The sequence below is a fragment of the Oryx dammah genome, unplaced genomic scaffold (assembly GCF_014754425.2).
Source record: "Oryx dammah isolate SB20612 unplaced genomic scaffold, SCBI_Odam_1.1 HiC_scaffold_25, whole genome shotgun sequence".
Lineage (NCBI taxonomy): Eukaryota > Metazoa > Chordata > Mammalia > Artiodactyla > Bovidae > Oryx > Oryx dammah.
Genome location: NW_024070209.1, coordinates 47,173,284 through 47,195,504, shown reverse-complemented (window position 1 = coordinate 47,195,504; position 22,221 = coordinate 47,173,284). Strand labels below are relative to the sequence as shown.

At 44.4% G+C, this 22,221-nt stretch overlaps 1 protein-coding gene across 2 annotated transcripts in view; it reads left to right on the top strand.

Annotated features, from left to right (window-relative positions):
- The window catches only part of SMYD1 (SET and MYND domain containing 1), a 47,555-nt gene that overhangs the window by 20,410 nt on the left and 4,924 nt on the right, over nucleotides 1-22,221 (top strand). The window contains exons 5-9 of one of the 2 annotated variants that reach the window (XM_040224256.1): nucleotides 1,654-1,692; nucleotides 3,744-3,933; nucleotides 15,762-15,854; nucleotides 19,742-19,905; nucleotides 21,307-21,475. In XM_040224256.1, coding sequence (XP_040080190.1) covers nucleotides 1,654-1,692; nucleotides 3,744-3,933; nucleotides 15,762-15,854; nucleotides 19,742-19,905; nucleotides 21,307-21,475 — 655 coding nt within the window. The remainder of the gene's footprint in view (nucleotides 1-1,653; nucleotides 1,693-3,743; nucleotides 3,934-15,761; nucleotides 15,855-19,741; nucleotides 19,906-21,306; nucleotides 21,476-22,221) is intronic. The other variant, XM_040224257.1, reaches the window with a different exon arrangement.

Here is a 22,221-nt window from a genome sequence, read left to right as displayed (position 1 = left end):
AGATCCTTTACTGTCTGAGCTCCCGGGGATATAAGGCCTAAGAAATATTTCTTTTACTGTTAGAGACGAGCTCTTATGATGATGCAAGTTGACTATAAGCCATCAACAATGAGCAGGTTTCCCCCCAAAGATAATGGTTTCTGGTTCTCAGCCAAGAAACAAGCTTATGCTCCAGTGGAGCCTAGACTCTGATTTCCCTTTTCCTTCCTAATTCTGAAAGCAAGGGCATGCATGACATTAGGCTTTTGAGCACTTGAGAAAGTCACTCAAGACAGGAAAGTTTATTTTGGACCTAGATGACAATCTTTTCCCAGTATATTTGTGTTTCCCTTCCTAAACCTCTTGGGGTCCCTGGCCTGGACTTCATGGAATCCTCCCCAGAAGGACTGGTGTCTGGAGTTACCCTGGTAGGTAGAGAGGATCAAATTCACAAGTGGGACTGGTCTTTCTGGGTACCCCTCCCATAAGTGGTGGTGACCCAATGCCCTTCTTGTCACAACCACAGAAACCTGGGGGGCCCTTTCTTCAGATCATCACCGGTGTCCGCTCTGGCTTCGAAGCATCCACTAATTTTGAGCAGGCACATGGTACCCGAGCTTCTTGGCTGTTGTATGAGAGAAGGTGACTTTGCAGTAACAGTCTAGGTGCCTGCCATAGTGGAAAGAATACTGGTTGTGGTGTTAAGAGTCCAATTCTAATCCCAGCAATTTTTGCATACTACCTGTGTGACTGTTCTCCAGACACATTCAAACTCTTCCCAAGACAGACATCAAAAGAGGCCACCCTTACGCCCAAGATGCTTGTTTAGAGGGATAATAATATGTAGCTTCCCATATGGTTTTTTAGCACTCTACCTGACTTATTTATGGAAGAATACCTGCAGGAATATTTATTTCATTAAAGAGAAATTGATGTTGTTCAGTTGCTTAGTCGTGTCCAGCTCTTTGTGAAACCATGGACTGCAGCACGCTAGGTTTCCCTGTCCTTTGCTATCTCCTGGAGTTTGCTCAAACTCATGTCCATTGAGTCAATGATGCCATCCAACTATCTCATTCTCTGTCGCTCCCTTCTCCTCTTACCCTCAATTTTCAATTTAAAGAGAAATTAGCCATAGTAAACCATCCAAGGATTGTTTGATTCTGCTTCTTGGTGGCAATGCAGCTGGTGATTTGAAGTTGAAGCCCTATTGGTGAACCACTCAGAAGACCCTAAGGCTCTGAAGGGCTACTCCAAGCCCAATTTGCCCATGATTTGGCATTCAAACTTGACTGGACAACCAGGAGCATCTTTCATGAATGGTTCATATGTGCTTTTTTTTTTGCCCTGCTGTGGAAAAATATGGTAGCCCTCTACTTTTCAATTCATTGTCTTATGACAGTCTTGTTGCCAGCTTACCAAGGCCCAGGGAAAGGAAGTAACTTGTCCAAGGCTGAGTCCTTTTGAACCCAGAATCTCTCATTCCATATCAAATGTACTTTCCATTATACCAGGCTACATCTTGGCAAGGGAGCTCAGCTGGAAGGAGTTGGGAGAGAGGTGGTCATGCTGGCCAAAGCTTTGATGGCATAACCTGGAATGCTGTGCACTGTTGCTAGCTGTACGGGATGAGCCGATGGTAATGATTTCCACTTGGGTATCTGTTTTGTTTTTCAGTCATGAGGCAGTGAAATCCATGTTTCACACCCAGATGAGGTGGGTCAGTCTTTGAAAACCTCCCTGTTCCTCTGACCCATCTCCCTCACTTGCCTGATTTGCTGGGACTGCCCCTTCCTGAGACCCCTTGGTTGCTGTCTGTCTGTAATGCCTGTCTGCTCCCCCAAATCTCATTTTTGCTGAATGCTGTATGTTTAATGCATCTGTGTTAATCATCTTGTTCCTCACCCACCACTGCCTTCTGTGCTGTGCTTGCTTCTGCTCCCTTTCTTCCTTCTCTTTTACTCCTCATTTCTTTCTCTCCTCCAACCCCAGTATGCCAGTCCCTTCCGGTCCACGTCTTCTTAGAAAAACACACATGATTCCTCTAAACCCTGTTTACCATGAAATGAGGACTGTTGATATTACTGACCTACTAAAGGACTGTGTGTTTGTTCACGACCTCCAATTTCTCACTCAGACTAGTTCTAAAGATGGTATCTGTAATTGTGATGTTTTCGGTAAGTATTTATTCATGTATTCTCTTTATGGCTTCTGGGCCAACTATGAATTAATGGCCAGTATGATATAATAAAGCTCTTGAGTTCAAAGTCTTGGCCCCGTTGCCAAAGTGCTGTGGGACCTTCAGGGAAGTTACTTCACCTCTCTGGGTATCAGAATCCTCATCTGTGAAATGAGGAGGTCAGTGCCCCTGTAGCTGGGACATATTAGGCTTCTAAGCAGAGCTGTGAGTAGGTCATCTTGCCCTTCTCTCCTTTTGCTTTTTGCTCCTTCAGTAACAGTCAAAAATTAGGGTGGAGATGAAAGGGAACAAGGGACTAAAGATGACAGTTTTGCCGGTCTCCATATAAATTGTGTGTGTGTGTGTGTGTGTGTGTGTGTATGATCACATTTATTGGGCATGGCAGTGTACCCCACTGTGAGAGAAGTGGTCATCTCAGATACCTGGACACACGCGTCACCGTGATTCAGCTGTTCCTTGCTGGGCTGTCACCTCAGAACATGCGGAAGGGGTTGCCTCTGGCTGAGACCGTCTCCTGCCTTTCACGTGGCATCTGACTCAGCCTCTTGGGAGGTGAAGGGAGTGACCGTGGACCTCTGTGCAGATGCTTTCCTAGCCCTCCGCATTCTGCCACTCACTCTCTAGGTGATGGGTTCTCTCTGGGAAGGAAGGTGCCAGGATCTTGGGGAGCTACAGGAACACAGCTTAGATACAGAAGCACAGTTTGCTGGGCTTACTACTCTTTCTATAGCTTCTGGCCTTGTGGGTAGAAGATGCATGGCTGAGAGGCCCACGGGCTGGTCTCTGCTGGTTTGGCTTAGCTGGGCGTCAGTTGTGCAGCGGCCTTTTGTCTTCAGCACATTCTGTCTCTATTACCTGGTGACGTGTGTAGTGCTGTAGGTAACTGGAGGCTCAGGTCTAGGCTGGAAGGTGGCTGAAATGTCATCTGCTCTCTCTAACCCAACTTCAACCCCAAATCTATGTCCCCAAGTAAACAAAAAAGTGAAAAATGCAGTGGGCTACTAAAGAGCCAGCCTTTAGTTGCCTTCAGAGATCTCCAAGCATAACTCTCCCCATTTAATGTTGGCTTGAACCATTGGGCCAAAAGTTTAGATAGGCCAGGGCTTATAATTAGACACAAAATGGGCTAAGATTGTGGGTAACTGCATATGTGTGTTTCTGAGAGACGCAATCCCTGGCTAACCAGACATGGCTATTAAGTCTTCTCTTGTTTGAAGTTTGTACCTTATTATTTCTCCCTTCCTTTGTTACAATCAGTGGCTAAATGCACAGGGATAATTGCAGACATGGAAGCTTCATATGCTTTTATGACCAAGCCCAGCTCTCTACTGGGAGTCCATTTGAGCTGATTTCAGAGCAACAGACTGAATGGAGCAGATTTGATCGTTATGACAAGCAGAGCAGACCTATTCAGAAAACTGTCCTTTATGTCACAATTCCCCCTTTTGGAGAAATGTTTTCTCAGACCGTTAGTGGAAGTTGTTTTTGAGGTTCAACTCCTTGAAACCTTGAAGAGCATATATCCTACCCTGGATTTGATTGACTCTTCTCCTTTACCTTGGTCCAGAATTGAGCTCCGAGCCCTGGGCAAAATCTCAGAAGGAGAGGAGCTGACGGTGTCCTACATCGACTTCCTTAATGTCAGTGAAGAACGCAAGAAGCAGCTGAAGAGACAGTACTACTTTGACTGCACATGTGAGCATTGCCAGAAGGGGCTGAAGGACGACCTCTTCCTGGGGGTGAAAGACGACCCGAAGGTACATGCAGCCCCACTACTAGGGTGCTTTTGAGCATCTTTCTCAAGAGCTGGCCAAGGGTGGATTCCCCAGCTAACCAAGGTGCCCTTGCCTTGCCGATTGGTGGACAGAGCATCACAGATGGGTCCTAGCTGGTGTCTTGGTGCCACTGCTTGCCAAGTTTTTGAGTTTGGGGAAGTAACTCTGTTTTCTCAGTTGTAAAATAGGAACATGACATCCACTGTGAGGGGCTGTTATGAGGATTAAATAGGATGATCTATGTAAAGGAAATGGCATAGAGAGTAGACACTTAGTAAATTTAAGTTCCTCTTCTTGCCCCCTTGCACATTAAGTGATGCAGAGAGTTTCTCATAGAGAGACTAGATGGGCAAAGAGATTTGTTGTCAGATTATCACAAATATGTTCCTAGTCTTATGGAAATGGGCAATGTGCAGACTAGGTGATATTTAGATTGGCTAAAACGTTTACCTCCTGAGTAGCTCTTTCCTCATTAATGGTGAGACCACTGAGCATTGAAAGTCTTATCAATGAGGAGGTCAGGCGCTTGCTGAATTGCGAGAGCTAGGCTGCTAGGTGTCAGAAGAGCCAATTAAAGCAGCAAGCCTTTAATAGCTTCCTATAATGGTAAAGCATGAGGCTGAGACTGGAGTGGGCGCCGATTCCCCCAGCCAATTTTCCCCCCATGGGAAGGCACGCAGGTGGAGGGTCAGGTAGATCAGCACAGATGTCAGGGTTGGCTCACTGTTGAGGGACTCAGAACTGAAGGCTCGGCAGTTTTATGGACCCTGAGGCATGTGAGTGAGGGGGTGGGAGGTGGGGGAAGAGTTAGGAGTGGAAAAGCATGGTGATCCAGTGGTTAAGACTCCATGCTTCCAGTGCATGGGGTATGGGTTCCATCCTCAGTCCGGGAGCTAAGATCCTACATGCTATGTTGTGCAGCCAAGAAAACACTAAAAAAGAAAAGAAAATCCCCCCCAACTCCACTTTTACAATAAGCAGGCCGTAAGTAGAGGCTCCTGAAGAAGACCTCAAGACCTCAGTTAATCAACTATACTTCAATTAAAAAGAGAGAGAGAGAGAGACTTAAAAATGAAGGCACCTGGGTCAGGAATGCCCGTATGTGAAGAGTGTGACCTGCCAGGATGGGCCTGAGCCCTTGGCTGCACCTCGCTTCAGAGACTGCGGTGTACTGGTCTTGCACCAAGTCTTTCACGGGGAGGGTAGCTTTCCCTCCTATCTGTGTGGCCTGCCAGGTACAGCTTATAGTCAGATCTGAAAAAGCACATATAAGTTTTTAACCAGGTGCCAGACTCCTTGGAGAAACTAACTCAGTACTTCTGTATAATGCACAATCCATCAGTGCATTTGAAGACACAAATATACTTGTGAATTAACTTAACTTCTGTATCCTATTGGGCTTCCCAGGTTGCACTAGTGTAACGAATGCACCCGCCAAAGCAAGAGACATAAGGGACTCGGGTTTGATCCCTGGGTTGGGAAGAACCCACTCCAGTAGTCTTGCCTGGAGAACCCCCTGGAGAGAGGAGCCTGGGGGACCGTAGTCCATAGGGTGGCAAAGAGTCGGACACGACTGAAGTGACTGAGCACGCACACATACACTGCACCCTGTGTGTTGGCAGACACTTGTCTCTGGTTAGAGCAAAGCTACAAACAAAACTGACTTCTAGGTTCAGAGGGTGGGACCCACTCAATTACTTACGGCATCAGTGCTACTCTCCCCCACTCATTTCTCTCATCCCCAGGCTATTCTAGACAATTTTTTTTGGCCACTAACTTATTTTCATTTTTAATAGATAATATTTTTTACCCTTTGGCCAAGCTGTTCTAAGAATTACCCTGCAGATATACTTGCATAATGCATGGGTATATGTATAAAGAGATAGGACACTGTGGCATTGTTGGGAACAACAAAATATTGAATAATACCTAAATAACCACCAATAGGGAAATATTTAAGTTAAGGCAATACCTCAAAGTCACTAAAACTGATGAGGTATATCTTTATGTACAAATATGAAAGGAGCTCTATTTCTTTTTTTTCATTTATTATTTTTTAATTGAAGTAGAATTGATTTATAGTGTTGTGTTAGTCTCTGGTATACAGCAAAATGATTCAGTTATACATGTGTGTGTGCGCGTGCTAAGTCGCTTCAGTCGTGTCCAACTCTGTGTGACCCTCTGGACTGCTGCCTGCCAAACTTCTCTGTCCATAGCATTTTACAGGCAAGAGTACTGGAGTGGGTTGCCATGCCCTCCTCTAGGGGATCTTCCCGATCCAGGGATAGAACCTGTGTCTCTTATGTCTCCTGGATTGGCAGGCAGGTTCTTTACTGCTGGTGCCACCTGGGAAGCCTGTATATACACACACATAATTCTTTTTCATGTTTTTTCCCATTATGGTTTATCATAGGATACTGAATATAGTTTCCTGTGCTATGTAGGAGGGCTTTGTTGTTTATTCATTCTATAAACAATAGTTTGCATCTGCCAGCCTCAAACTCCCAATCCTTCCCTCCCCGCCCCCTTGGCAACCATAACTCTCTTCTCTGTGTCTGTGAGTCTGTTTCTATTTTGTAGACAAGTTCATTCGTCTCATATTTTAGATTCCACATGCAAGAGGTACCCTATAGTGTTTGTCTTTCTCTTTCTGGCTTACTTCACTTAGTATGATAATCTCTAGGTCCATCCATGGAGCTGCACGTGGCTTTTAGAATCTCTGAGTAATATTTCGTTGTGTATAGACACCACATCTGCTTTATTCATTTGTCTGTTGATGGACATTTAGGTTGTTTCTGCATCTTAGCTGTTGTGATTAGCTGAGCTCTATCTCTGTTTTTGGAAGCATTTATTTATTGGTATTTGGTTGGGCTGGGTCTTCCTTGCAGCGCACAGGCATTCTGTGGCTGTGGTGAGCAGGGCAACCCTTCGTTGCAGTGCTCAGGCTTCTCGTCATGGTGGCTTCTCTCGTTGCAGAGCACGTGCTCGAGATGCTTCTGTAGTTGTGGCACACAGGCTCGGTAGTTGTGGCTTGTGCACTCTAGAGTGCAGGCTTAGTAGTTGTGGCACATGGGCTTTAGCTGCTGTGTGGCATGTGGAATCTTCTTGGACCGGGGATCAAACCCTAGTCCCCTGCATTGGCAGGTGGATTCTTATCGACTGTGCCACCAGGGAAGTCTGAGCTCTATTTCTTAACGGAAAAGAGTTAAGGGGCCAAACATTGACATATGAATTTGTTTCCTAGGGCTGCCATAACACCCAGGACCCCATACAGGGTGACTTACAATAGAAATGTATTGTTTCTGGAGGCTAAAATTTGAAATCAAGGTCTTGGCTGGACTGGTTCCTATTGAGGGCTATGAAGGGAGTATCTGCTCTAGGCCTCTTTCCTTAGATAGCAGATGGCCCTGGGCCTCTTTCCATGGTCTTCCCCTCATGCGTGTACCTTTCTCTTTACCTGGCATTCTGTTTATGAGAACACCAGTGCCATTGGATGAAGGGGCCACCCTTAATTATGACCCCATCTTAATTACACCTGCACTGACCCTATTTCTAAAAAAGGTCACGTTTTGAGGTACTAGGGGTTAGAACTGAAACATATGGCTTGAACTTGGGAGGGGAATGTAACACTGTATGCAAATTAAAATTAAATTTATTTAATCATTAAAATTAGAGGTGACACACGCACTCACACAGATACACGTACCCACCTGTGTGTGCAAGCAGAAGTCAGTCTCGATACAGGGCAGGATACAAAACACTCAGGAATGTGTTCTTTTTAAAAAATCGTTAATTTATTAACTTATTTTTTATTATGCTGGGCCTTCATTGCTGCATGTGGGCTTTCTCTCGTTGAGTTGCGGTGAGTGAGGGCTACTCTCCATTGCAGTGCACTGGCTCTAGGGCACTCGGGTGTCAGTAGTTGCAGCACGCAGACTCAGTAGTTGTGGCGCACAGGCTTAGTTGCTCAGTGGCATGTGGAATCTTCCAAGACCAGGGATTGAACCCATGTCCCCTACATTGGCAGGCAAACTCTTATCCACTGCACCACCAGGGAAGTCCCAGGAATGTGTTCTTTATAGGAACCACCCAGTTTTCATAGAATCAAAGGTTCTATATTCCAGGTAATGTGTATTGGCTTGTATGTATGGGGCACTGAGCTCAGTACCACAGGAGGTACAGAAAGGAATAAGCTACTGTGTCCACCCTTACCCTGACCTTTCAGAACCTGCAGGTTAATGTGTATCTTATCTGCAAGCCAGCCAGCCTTCCCATCTGCTGCCTGGACCTGAGTAATTTTTTCATAACTTGCTTCTACCACTACCTAATTTTTAAGGCACAAGACCTTCTTTTCTCCCTTCTGAAATTAAATGAAATAACTGTAGTTATTTCTTTGAATCTTTTGAAGTTTCTTTTTATAGAAAGCAAGTTAAGGTATTAGTTTAATTATAAATTAATTAGTACAAATGAACTCAAAATAAATTAGATAAGAAACTAAATTACTTATGTCATGGAATATCTGTTTCTTATCTAATTTATTTTGCATTCTTGCATGCGTGCTAAGTTGCTTCAGTTGTGTCTGACTCTGTGACTCTGTGAACGGTAGCCTGCCAGGCTCCACTGTCCATGGGATTTCCCAGGCAAGAATACTGGAGTAGGTTGCCATGCCCTCCTTTAGGGAGTCTCCGCAACCCAAGGATCAAACCTGTGTCTCTTTATGTCTTCTGTATTGGCAGGCTGACTCTTTACCACTAGTGTCACCTGGGAAGCCTCTTTGAGTTCATTAGTACTAATTAATTAATTTCCCATTTACTTATCCTGAAAGGATGCATCTATGCTCATATAACGGAGAAGGCAATGGCACCCCACTCCAGTACTCTTGCCTGGAAAATCCCATGGACAGAGGAGCCTGGAAGGCTGCAGTCCATGGGGTCACTGAGGGTCGGACACGACTGAGCGACTTCACTTTCACTTTCATGCATTGGAGAAGGAAATGCCAACCCACTCCACTGTTCTTGTCTGGAGAATCCCAGGGACAGGGGAGCCTAGTGGGCTGCCATCTCTGGGGTCGCACAGAGCCGGACACTACTGAAGCGACTTAGCAGCAGCAGCATGCTCATATAATATACTGTACATGTAGATTTTAATATTTTTGTATATTTTATACATTTTTAGGAGAATATCCTCATACACACCCAAAAATCTATAGTTACATTTTAAGATTCTGAAATCAGATATGTTGTTTTTTCTTTTTTCCATTTAATCTATTTTTTATGGGAGTATAGCCAATTAGCAATGTTGTGTTAGTTTCAGGTGCACAGCAGGGCAACCCAGCTATACATATACATGTATGTATCCGTTCTCCTCCAAACTCCCCTCCCATACAAGCTTTCGAATTTTTTGATATTTACCTAGCAATACCAATAGTTAAGTAGGTGATGTGTGGCTGTTAGTTCCTGCCCCTTCACTTTAGATAAGCTGCTACCAGATGGTGACCATATGCCCACATCTTCCAATCTGAATTGAAGAGCTGACATCTCTCTTGATACAAAACATCAATGATTTCTGCTTGAACTGACCTGGATTCAAAGCAAAAGCTTTTTATTATTTTTATATCAAAAATAAAGAAATAACGGGTTTTCCTGGTGGCTCAGACAGTAAAGAATCCGCCTACAATGTGGGAAACTTGGGTTCGATCCCTGGGTTGGAAAGATCCCTGGAGAAGGGAATGGCAACCCACTCCAGTATTCTTGCCTGGAGAATTCCATGGATAGAGGAGCCTGGTGGGCTACAGTCCATGGGGTCGCAAAGAGTCAGACATGAATTTGGTTTCTCTATTAAAATAAAGGAATAACAATGACTTAACCAAAACAAGTGAGCAGAAAAAAAAATTTTGAGTATAATTTTTTAAAAACAAGTGCATTTGAAGACATAATAAAAGGCTATTATAATATAGCAGACTGGAGAAGGGAATGGCTGCTGCTGCTGCTAAGTCACTTCAGTCGTGTCCGACTCTGTGCGACCCCATAGATGGCAGCCCACCAGGCTCCCCCGTCCCTGGAATTCTCCAGGCAAGAACACTGGAGTGGGTTGCCATTTCCTTCTCCAATGCATGAAAGTGAAAAGTGAAAATGAAGTCGCTCAGTCATGTCCAACTCCTAGTGACCCCATGGACTACAGCCTACCAGGCTCCTCCATCCATCGGATTTTCCAGGCAAGAGTACTGGAGTGGATTGCCATTGCCGAATGGCTACCCACTCCAGTATTCTTGCCTGGAGAATTCCATGGACAGAGGAGCCTGGCAGGCTGCAGACCATGGGGTCACAGAGTCAGACACGACTGAGTGACTAACACTTTCACCCCCCCCCCAATATTGTAGTGGAAAGGACACTGGAGAAAAAAATTAGGAGGCCTGTGTTCTCATTCTGGCTGTGACCCTGAATGTCTAAGCTTGGGCAAGTTTCTTCCTTGTGGATTTCAGTTTCCTCATCTGTGAAGTGGGGCATTGGACTATCTTATTAACAGTTCCTTCAGGCTTTTCTATGATGTCATCACAATTGCTTTTATTTATTTAAATATGCTTTATCACAGCCTGATAAGCTCCTCTCTGTACACCAGCCTTTGTGACTCAACTTCAGACCTTCAGTTGGCATCAAATTGTTTCTGACTCATTTATATATATATAAAAGTTATATATATAATGTAATATATACATATAGAGCTGGATAAAAATAAAAACCAAATATTTTTAAAATAGAAAATAACACCAGTTTCCCTCAGTTGTAGCTTTGTACTCTCCTTGTTTAAGTTGCTGTTTTTTAAATTTTTTATTTTTTTCCCTCTTTCTCCAGCCTTCACCTATGGTTTTCACAATAGGAATGTTTCAGTTTTTCAAGTTTGGGGAGCCACTGTCCCTGTTTCCCTCCCCTCCTCTTCTTTTGGTTCCTCCTCTGGTGCCCACCCCCTAGCTCCTCCCTCTTCTCCTCTGACTCCTTTCTCTTCCTCCCTATTTTCTATTAATCTTGGTGCTCCAGGAGAGTGGAACCTCTCTCTGTGGGGTTCCTTAAATCCTATCTGCAGATCAAGTTTTCCTGCCTTTACTCTGAAAAGAGAGCCAAGTGGAACAGCCCATTTCCCTTCTCAGAATAGCTTTATCACATGTTGCATGGGTCAGTTAACAGCCTTTCAGCCAGGTTGTTTTGAGAACCTTGGCAGTTGCCTCCTTGAAAAAATTTAACTCACTTCAAGAGCTTAAAGTAGCACTTTTTCTTACAGCATCAAATTGAAGAAGATTTTTTTAAAAAATGCTTTCTATAAGAGATGCACTTTTTTTTAAATTTGTTTTTAATTGGAGGATAATTGCTTTATGACATTATGATGGCTTCTGCCATACAACAATGTGAATCAGCCATAAGTATACAGATGTCCCTCCCTCTTGAATCTCCCCCCATCTCCCCATCCTACCCCTCTAGGTTGTCACAGAGCACCGTGTTGACCTCCCTGTACTATACAGCAACTTCCCATTAGCTATCTATTTTCCATATGTTAATATATATATTTCATTGCTACTCTCTCCATTCGTGCCACCCTGTCCTGCCCCCTCTATGTCCAAGCTCTGTTTTCTATGTCTGCGTCTCTATTCCTGCCCTGCAGATAGGTTCGTCAGTACCATTTTTCTTAACATCTAACGGCTTGTTATTCTCTGAGTCTATCCTGCAAGTTATTGATTACTTGAGAAGATTCACTAAGAATTTTCAATATGATGGAACTTACAGTAACTTGGAGACTAGTAGTCACCAACTAGATGGGATTTTATGAGCCAACACTTGGGCAACAAATGATAGGTGAAACTGAAGATGTAGGTTTGATGGATGGATGATACGATACACCTCTGGACCCTGCTTACAGGACTCTGCACAATAGGCAAGACTTGGACTCCTCTCACTGCTGATTCAGACGGGCTTAGGGAAGCAGCTGCTGCTGCTAAGTCGCTTCTCTGTGCAACCCCATAGACGGCAGCCCACCAGGCTCCCCCATCCCTGGGATTCTCCAGGCAAGAACACTGGAGTGGGTTGCCATTTCCTTCTCCAATGCATGAAAGTGAAAAGTGAAAAGGAAGTCGCTCAGTCGTGTCCGACCCTTAGCTACCTCATGGACTGCAGCCCACCAGGCTCCTCCGTCCATGGGATTTTCCAGGCAATAGTACTGGAGAGGGTTGCCATTGCCTTCTCCGTAGGGAAGCAGACACACACTGAAATGATGTGGTCTGGGACCAAGACATGACCAGTTAACTAACGGGGCTGAGTAACACTCAGGTGGGAAGTCAACATTTGGGTCGTCAAGCAGGAAGGCAGCCAGAAATCTCAGCCAAATCAAAGGTCAAGGTGAAGGTTAACCCAGGAGTGAGACCCAGTAGAAGGCAGAGCACTGACGTATGCATCAATTGTCAGGCTGTGAGGCAAGTACAGAAACAAACACAGAATCGTGGGGAAGCCCAGGCTTCCCTGGTAGCTCAGACAATAAACAATCTTCCTGCAATGCAGCAGGCCTGAGTTCTATCCCTGGGTTGGGAAGATCCCTTGGAGAAAGGAATGGCAACCCACTTCGATATTTTTGCCTGGAGAATTCTGTGGACAGAGGAGCCTGGCAAACTACTACAGTCTATGGAGTCACAAAGAGTCAGTCATGACTAAGTGACTGACATTTTCACTTTTCAGAAGGATATGGAAATGAAGGTAGTTAGAATTGTAGGGATAATGAAGAATTCTGCAGAAGTCAAAGTAAGTGGAGGGGAGGGGAGAAAAAGAAACATAATCCCACTTCTTTAAGTGATCCTGATGTTGAAGCAAGCTTTTCTTGGTTGGCAGCTCTCCTACTGCAAGGTGAACACAGCAGAGCTGGCTCAAGGCAGCGGGGTGCCTGAGAGAAGACCCTGATCTCCATTTATGGAGGAGGGTTGTTTTTAAGGGAACAGATGCCCATTCTCTTAGTTTTTGATAGTTCAGGGAAGGTGACTCCACAAAACAATTTAAGCAGAACATCTAAACAGAGCTGTTGACCCCAATTCCCTATGGTAAAAAAAAAATTGGATACTTGGAGATCTGATTAAATAAATTAGTCTAGCTTCATACAGTAAAAAATTCTAGTTATTAAAAAGGCAATATCGATTTTTTTTTTTTAGAAAGCAGTTCTGGGCTTTTTTGGCTGGGATAGACCATAATGGCACCCCACTCCAGTGTTCTTGCCTGGAGAATCCCAGGGACGGGGGAGCCTGGTGGGCTGCCGTCTATGGGGTCACACAGAGTCGGACACGACTGAAGCAACTTAGCAGCAGCAGCAGCAGACCATTTTCCTTAGAAAATTCTTCTCATGCGCCTTTCCCTCCAGACTGTTATGCTTGGAATACAGAATGAATGAGCTCTTCATGTGGGCAGCAGGATAACGTCTGTAAAATTCTTTAAAATGCCTGGTAGTTTTGCTTTCATATTTATATGGGGAAATATCTACTGTTCAGTCACTAAGTCGTGTCCAACTCTGTGCAAACCCATGAACTGCAGCATTCCAGGCCCCCCTGTCCTTCACTGTCTCCCTGAGTTTGCTCAGATTCCTGCCCATGGAGTCAATAATGCTATCCAACCATCTCATCCTCTGCCACCCTCTTCTTTTGCTTCAATATTTCCCAGCACCGGGGTCTTTTCCAATGAGTCGGCTCTCTGCATCAGATGGCCAAAGTACTGGAGCTTCAGTTTTGGCATCAGTCCTTCCAATGACTATTCAGGACTGATTTCCTTTAGGATTGACTGGTTTGATCTCCTTGCATTCCAAGGGACTCTCAAGAGTCTTCTTCAGCACCACAGTTCAAAAGCATCAATTCTTCGGCATTCAGCCTTCTTTATGGTCCAACTCTAACATCCATACGTGACTACTGGAAAAACCATAGCCTTGACTATAATGAGTGAAAAAAAAAACAGGCAATAGAGAGAAATATGTTACTATATCAGTTAGAAAAATATGATGATATTGACATAGACACACTCACGCATGTGTGAATATGCAGGACCGAAGTTCAGCCAGTGTAAGCTGATATGGTCATGTAGACATACTATTGATGTGTCTGTGCCTTTGATCTGTCAGTGCTTTCCCTATACTAGTTGTTAAATATTTAAAATATTATTCCTGTGTATATGTATTAGAAAATACTCCTCAACATACTGTGTCCATCTTTGGGTGAGTTCTGGAGATTTCCGCTTTTTTTCCTCCATATTTTTTCATATGTTTTATTTATTTTTTTACAGTTTGCATATATTAGTTTTACAATCAGTATAAATAGTAAAGATATTTTTATTTTGGAAAAAATTATATCAGGCTTGCCTAAGCAAAAAAACTATTTTTTTTTCCCCCCAGAAAAGAGCTTCTGATATTGGTAAGCATTGCAGGCAAACTTTCTTTGGTCTTTGGGAAATCTGGCACTTTTTCTTCAAAATTATGCTTTCATGGGAACTGGCTTCTTAATTACATCAAATATCAAATATTCAAATATCAAAATCTCTGATATCAAAACCTCATTTTTGTTTTTTAAGATTGCTAGACTGCTTAGGCAAACACAGGAAGCCTAACTGGTCTAGATTTCACAGCTAACAAGTTCTTCATGATAGCCGTTTTTTTAAAATCATGCATTTATTTACTTTGTTGTGTCAGGTCTTCACTGAGGCACCCCGGGCCTTTTGTTGCAGTGCACTGACTGTAGTTGTGGCACTCGTGTCTCACTAGTTGCGTCATGCAGATTTGGTTGCTCCTGGGCATGTGGGATCTTATTTCCCTGACCAGGGATCGAACCTGTGTCCCTGCTTTGTAAGGTGGATTCTTAACCACCAGATCACCAAGGACATTCCATGATATCATTTTGATCATCCTAGGAACTATGAGCTGGATGCAGAGACACACGAAAGGGTTGACAGCCCATAGCCACAGGGCCCTGTTTAATGAGCTTCAGTGGCAAACTGGAGTATGATTTTTTTTTTTGTCAAACCCTCAGCCTCTGTCCTCAGACCTGTGCTGGCCAGTATTTGGGTGAAAACAAAAATTCAAGGTCATACCTATAGAATATGTGGTTGATTTGAAGTCAAGAGGAAGAATGGCAAACATTTTGAGGGATAGAATACAATAAGAATCCAAAATGCCAGGGAAAACACAACAGGGATTGATGTCAGATTCTTCATTGGGGTCTATAAACCCAGGCACGAGCTGGGCTGGGGAACATGACCCAGCAGCAAGGCTCTGGGACTTGGTCAATGGAAAATGCAATGTGCATCAGAAGCATAATGAGGGAGTTGGAAAAACCTTAGGGATCCTGAGCAGCATTTACAGAAACGAAGCTTTCACAAGGAGGAAGGCATTAATCTCATACTACAGTAAATGTCAACAAGAGCAACTATTTGCAGGGCAGGAATGAGACGCTGACATAGAGAACTAAAATGTAGACATGGTGAGAGGAGGGGAATGGGAGGGTGGGACAAATTGGGAGATTGACATATATACTCTGCCATATATAAAAAGAGAACCAGTGGAAGCCTCCTCTATAGCACAGGGAGTTGACTTCGGTTCTCTGGGATGGGGGGATGGGTGCGAGGGAGGTCCCAGAGGAAGGGGGATATGTGTACAGTTATGGCTGATTCACTTCGTTGAACAGCAGAAACTAACACAACATTGTAAAGCAGTTATACTCCAATTAAAAAAAATGTTGGCTGTTCAGAGATGCAGTGGGTTGTCTCACGAAGGGGCCTCCAACTCAGTGTCCCTTCCTTTCCCAGCCCTCTCAGGAGGCGGTGAAGGAGATGATACAATTCTCCAAGGATACACTGGAAAAAATCGACAAGGCTCGCTCCGAGGGTTTGTACCACGAGGTAAAAATTCATTTTTATAGGGGATAGGGGTGGGGAAGAGGGCAGAAGGGTTCTCTAGTAAAGGAGGGAAATGGTGGGGAGCAGTCAAGACGGGGAGGCTACCAAACAGGGTTTTTTCTGGAAGATGTCCCATGATTGAGACCATGACTCTTCTTGCCCTTAAGCCATGTAGCCTCTTTTAGGGGTGTGTTCTCACTGATGGTTCAACTCACTAAAACTGAGTTTGAGGAAAGCACAGGCAGCCTGACAAATGTCCCTGGGGTTTGGGGGATGGTCTATAGTATTTTAGGTTGGCATCAGGGACGGAGGAATGGAAATGGCAGTGGATGGCTTGCTTTCTGGTAACTGAACATGTGTCCTGCCTATAGTTTCCAGGCTCTTCTAACTGTGCATTCAACCCTGGCTCTACACTAGAGCCAAGCTGTACACTAGAATCACTGAAAAATACTGATGCTCAGGACAGAACTTCCAGAATCTCTTAGAGTGGAACCCAGACATCAAGATTTTTAAAGCTCCCACGTGATTTCAATGTGCACCTAAAGTTGAGACCCACCACCAGCACTGACCCGCAGAGCACTTACTTGCACTGAATTCACTCAGGCAGTTTGTTGGAAATACAGATTCTTGTGTCTCACCCACTGAGATGTGATTCACCCAGTCTGCAACAGAACACAGGGATCATCACAGTATTTTTTTTCCCTCCAAGCTCTTTAAACAACTTGTGTGGCTGGGTTTGGATGCCCCTGGGAGAAGGCAATGGCACCCCACTCCAGTACTCTTGCCTGGAAAATCCCATGGATGGAGGAGCCTGGTAGGCTGCAGTCCATGGGGTTGCTAAGAGTTGGACACGACTGAGCGACTTCACTTTCACTTTTCACTTACATGCATTGGAGAAGGAAATGGCAACCCACTCCAGTGTTCTTGCCTGGAGAATCCCAGGAATGGGGGAGCCTGGTGGGCTGCCGTCTATGGGGTTGCAGAGTTGGACACAACTGAAGCGACTTAGCAGGATGTGGCAGTGTGGGGGATTCATTTCTGTTCATTTCTGTCAGCTTTTCCATTGTCTTCATTCTTCTTTCCTCACTCATTCACTGCCCAGGTTTGAGCCCTTATTGAGGTGACGAACACAGGACATGCTGCTTGCCTCTCAAGAGTCTGTCAAGTCTCAGGGAGAGTCCCACGAACAAAGTGTTGCTGTACCATATAGAAAATCTAGAGGTTTGAGGTAGGAGCTTCAGCTCCTGATTCCATTCCTCTGTCCTGTCCTTCATTTGTCTTCTTCTGTGCTCAAGCTGGGCAGGGCCAGATGTAGGGCTGGACACTGCCTATGAGCTCATGATTGTTTTCAGGATAGATTGTTTGTTAGCTCACACTCCATCACTCCCACCCCCACCCAGTTGCCCCAGGGGCCTCTGGGAGAATCTTAGAGAAAACTAATTTCCACTCATTAGAAATGGAAAGAATTGTGTGACGCTTCTTCCATGAGATTAGCAAGGGAAAAAGAAGAGAGCTATGAACCACTAAAATCTAGGAACCATCTGACTTTTTAGGGCATCACTGAAGCTATGTCTACACGTGAATTAGTCAGGAAAGCCTGCCTCCAAGTCCCTTGGGATTGAGCCCATCTTCTTCCTCACCAGAACCAATGTGGCCTCCTTCTAATCAGTCTCCTGGACCCTCTCTCTGCCAATCCATCCTGTACACGTCTAGCAGGTCATGACTGTCCAATGTCAGTGTGCATAAGGGCCACCCGGGGGCAGATACGAGCTACAGATGCCAGGGTCCCTCCCCTAGATAATTAATTTTTTTGGTCTGGGGTAGGACTCAGACACTGGGATTTTAAAAAGCTCTCCTGGGACTTACAGAGATTTTGTCCCAATGGTACCTGAGTGCACACTGGTATCACTAGTCCAAATGATGCATTTTATAGCCATAGAAGTGTGGAAATGGAACCATAGCTTGGATTCTACTGGGTACATCACCTACCATACTACACATATCCTCCTAGCCTAATGAAAAGTTTTATAAGCCTGTCAAAGGCTCAGGTGAAGCACTGCTTTATAAGCAGTACTTCATGAGAAGGGGCCATATCTTCCAGCATGTGGTATCCTCTTTATGTTTTTCCAGCTTTATTGAAGCATAGTTAAGAACTAGAAATTTTACTTGTTCCGAGTGTAAAAAAAAAAAAAAAGCTCTCCAGATGATTCCAAAGCACAGCCACGATGGAGAATCATGGACATGATGGTTAAGATAAAGCTTCATTGCTTGGTTTGAATCTTCACTCCATCACTCACTCTCTGTGTAACTTCAGCATAGCACTTACCCTCTTTGTGCTTCTATTTCCTCATCTGGGAAAATGAGGATATTAGCAGCACCTCTCTCATCATGCTGTTGTGAGAGGAAGTACTGTGTGAATATAGCTTTTATAACTCCTTACTGACTTCTTTTTTAATTGGAGGATAATTACAATGTTGTGGAGGTCTCTGACATACATCAATGCCAATTAGTCATAATTATATATGTATCTCTTCCCCCTTGAGCCTGCCTCCCTGACACAGTCCACCCTTCTAGGTTGCCATGGAGTGCCAGGCTGGACTCCCTGTGTTATATAGCAGCTTCCCACTAGTTACCTATTTTATACATGATGGTGTATATATGTCAATGCTACCTTCTCAGTTCATCCTTCCCTCTCTTTCCCCCATGAGTCCATTCTTTATATCTCATCTCCATTCCTTCCCTGCAAATAGGTTCATCAATACCACTTTTCATATTCCACATATATGCATTAATATATGATATTTAATTTTCTCTTTTTGACTTACTTCATTTCACTCTGTATGACAGCTCTAGGTCCATCCACATCTACAAATGACCCAGTTTTGTTCCTTTTAATGTCTGAGTTCCTTTTAATATACCATTGTGTGATTCCATTATTCTTAACCAGCTTTATTTAGGTTTCTGTCAATTGCTAAGGAAACTCCTGACTAGTACACATACATACAGCAGGTAGGAAACTTAGTTCATGTTTGTCTGGCCACCTTCTATGCATATCATCTCACTGCATCCTCATATGGCAGAGGTACGGACACAGAAAAAGATGTCTGCATCTCCATCTCTTCTCTGCGAATAGGTTCATCAGTACTATTTTTCTAGATTCCATTTGTTGTTGTTCAGTTCAGTTCAGTCGCTCAGTCATGTCTGACTCTTTGCAACCCCATGGACTGCAGCACCCCAGGCTTCCCTGTCCTTCACTTTCCTGTCCTCCCAGAGTTTTTTCAGACTCATGTCCATTGAGTCAATGATGCCATCCAACCATCTCATCCTCTGTCATCCCCTTCTCCTCCCACCCTCAATCTTTCCCAGGGTCAGGGTCTTTTCCAATGAGTCAGCCCTTCGCATCAGGTGGTCAAAGTATCAGAGCTTCAGCTTCAGCATCAGTTCTTCTAACGAATATTCTAGATTCCATATATATGCATTAATACGCAATATTTGTTTTTGTCTTTCTGACTTACATCATTCTGTATAACAGGCTCTAGGGTCATCCATCTCACTACAACTGACTCAAATTCATTTCCTTTTTATGGCTGAGTAGAATTCCCTTGTGTATATGTACCATTCATCTGTTAACAGACTCCATACTAACTTCTATGGTAACTCCTCATCGTGCCATGTCAGCGCTGTGTCCCCCTGTTACCCTTTCCATCCCTACATCTTAGCCAAATGGGAACCATTTTTCTCTTCAAATCACAAGCTGATGCTTTCCCATCTCTGTTAGCAGTTTCCTCAGTCTTCGAAGCACGAGTGTCCAGTGGCATCATGCTGCTCCCATATGTGAATTAAGCTTGTGCTCTGGTGCAGTGAGTACGGAGAGGGCTTGTGTCTCCTAGGTTGTGAAGTTATGCCGGGAGTGCCTGCAGAAGCAGGAGCCAGTGTTTGCCGACACCAACATCTACACCCTGCGGCTGCTGAGCATTGTTTCCGAGGTCCTCTCCTACCTGCAGGCCTTTGAGGAGGCCTCACACTACGCCAGGAGGATGGTGGATGGCTACATGTAGGTGACGATCCTGGGTCTCAGGTAGTCTCCAGAAATGTGTCTATTTCAGGGATGGTAAGAAGATGGCAGGCATATCACTATATCCCTCCCGCTGGCACCCACAGCAGGCATTAGTAATCGATCACCATCCTCTTTATGACTGAACCTCTTTATCATGGTGTACCCAGCAATAATGTCCAAATAATCAGATCTGATACTTGAGATGAAATCCGTATGTCAACCTTTGTCTTTCCCACCTCCAGGCTGTCTATTATTTGGGTGGCATCTTCTGCCTTTGGTTTCCTTAAGGCTAAATCTGGCTTGATTTTAAGTGCCTAGAAAGGTTCCCCCCACCCCCAAACAATCAACCAATCAACCAATCAACAGAGGCAATCTTGCAGTTTTAGAGTTTATCAAAAGAAAAAAGAGAGGGACTTCCCTGATAGTCTAGTGGTTAAGACTCTGTGCTTCTATCGCAGGGGGTGAGAGTTCAATCCCTGGTTTGGGAACTAAGATTCTGCAAGCCCCACAGTGTGATAAAAAACAACAAACAAACAAACAAACAAAAAACAGAGAGAGAGAGAAGAAAAAAAAAAAAAGAAAGAAAATAAAAGAGGTGCAGGCCATCCTTGCTTATAAACTGTGAAAGGCAACTTCCTTGCCTTTCCTCTGCTAATGTCTTCTCTTGTCATATGTGTCCACTTTGGTGTGTGAATTTGTATTTCTGGCCAAATGAATACTTTTGCATAAGAAAGTTGTATTTTTTTGAATGGAGGGTACCCTCTTCAATCCATGGAGGGTACAAAAAGAGAGTACCAGGGAAGTAAGAATACCACTTTGTCCCATGAAGAACATTCAAATTATTTTTTCCTCCTAAACTTCTTAGCTTTTTCCCAAGGAGAGGTTGGGTGCTCCTGAAGGCTGCCAGCTCCCAGTACTCAAGTTCCAAATACAATCCTGACCCCGTTTCCCTGTGAGGATTTGGCTCAGTGGCCCAGGTCAGAGTCTCCACCTCACAGCCTCACCACATGGGTGTTTGGTATCTGACTGCAGCTCTGTGTGCCTCAATCTATCTTTGATAGCAGATACCTCCCAGGGCTGATGAGAAAGCAAATGGACTTAATCAGTGAGGTCACTTTGTTTTATTTATTTATTTAATTTTGACTGCCCTGGGTCTTCATTGCAGTGTGCTGAGGCTACTCTCTAGTTGTGGCACACATGCTCTCTAGTTGCCCCACAGCAAGTGGGATCTTAATTCCCCAACGAGGGATTAAACCTGTGTCCCCTGCATTGGAAGGAGGATTGTTAACAACTGGACCACCAGGAAAGTCCCATGGTCCCTTTATAAGCTGTCAAATGCTGTACAGATGCAAGGCAGGTTGAGAATGTGGGTTATGATTACTTGCTGTGTCCCCACAGGAAGCTGTACCATCCCAACAATGCCCAGCTGGGCATGGCCATCATGCGGGCAGGGCTGACCAACTGGCATGCTGGCAACATTGAGGTGGGACATGGCATGATCTGCAAAGCTTATGCCATCCTCCTGGTCACACACGGACCCTCTCATCCCATCACCAAGGACTTAGAGGCAAGTGGCATCTTGGGGCTGGGGTGGGCTCTCTGAAGATGAAAGCTGAGTACTAGATTCTGTTTTTGCAAAGACCCTAGCTGCCTGCTAGACCAGGAGGGAATTCAGACATGCTCAGTCCCTCCTCTCATTTTACACCTGAAAAAACTGAGGCCCAGGGAAGGAGAATAACCTGTCCTTAGTCACAAAGCAAGTTGATGGCAAAGCTCAAACTTGAACCCTAGGATGCTCGAAACCTGGACTGAGAAAACCTAATGGTGTGCATGTGTGTGTAACATGTACATTAGAAAACCTGCTACATGGAGTAGAGTCAGAGAGCACAGGTTCTAGAATCAGACTGCTGGGATCCAATTCCTGCTTTACCACTTTCCAGCTGTGTGGCTGCTAATACTGAATGTATGGGCCTCAGTCTCCTCATCTGTGAAATGGAGGAAAAAGAGTTGGCACAAGGGTTTGATGAGTTGTTGTGTGAATGGCATGCTCTTCATAGCTACTGGTTTCCTTTGTGTTTTGAAGACTGATTTATTTGAAAGTAACCGAGTCCAAAGGACTGTCCTCAGGCAGCAGTATAGGGAAAGAGGACAGACTCTGGCATCATAGAATGTACAAGAGGACTAACTTTATGCCAGTATATTAAGCTTGTCAAATAAGTCATTGTCACTGTATTCACTGCTCTGACCTTAGCCCTGCAGCGAAGCCTCGCCCTTGATAAATATTTCTTGAATAACATTACGGGGGTGAGGGTT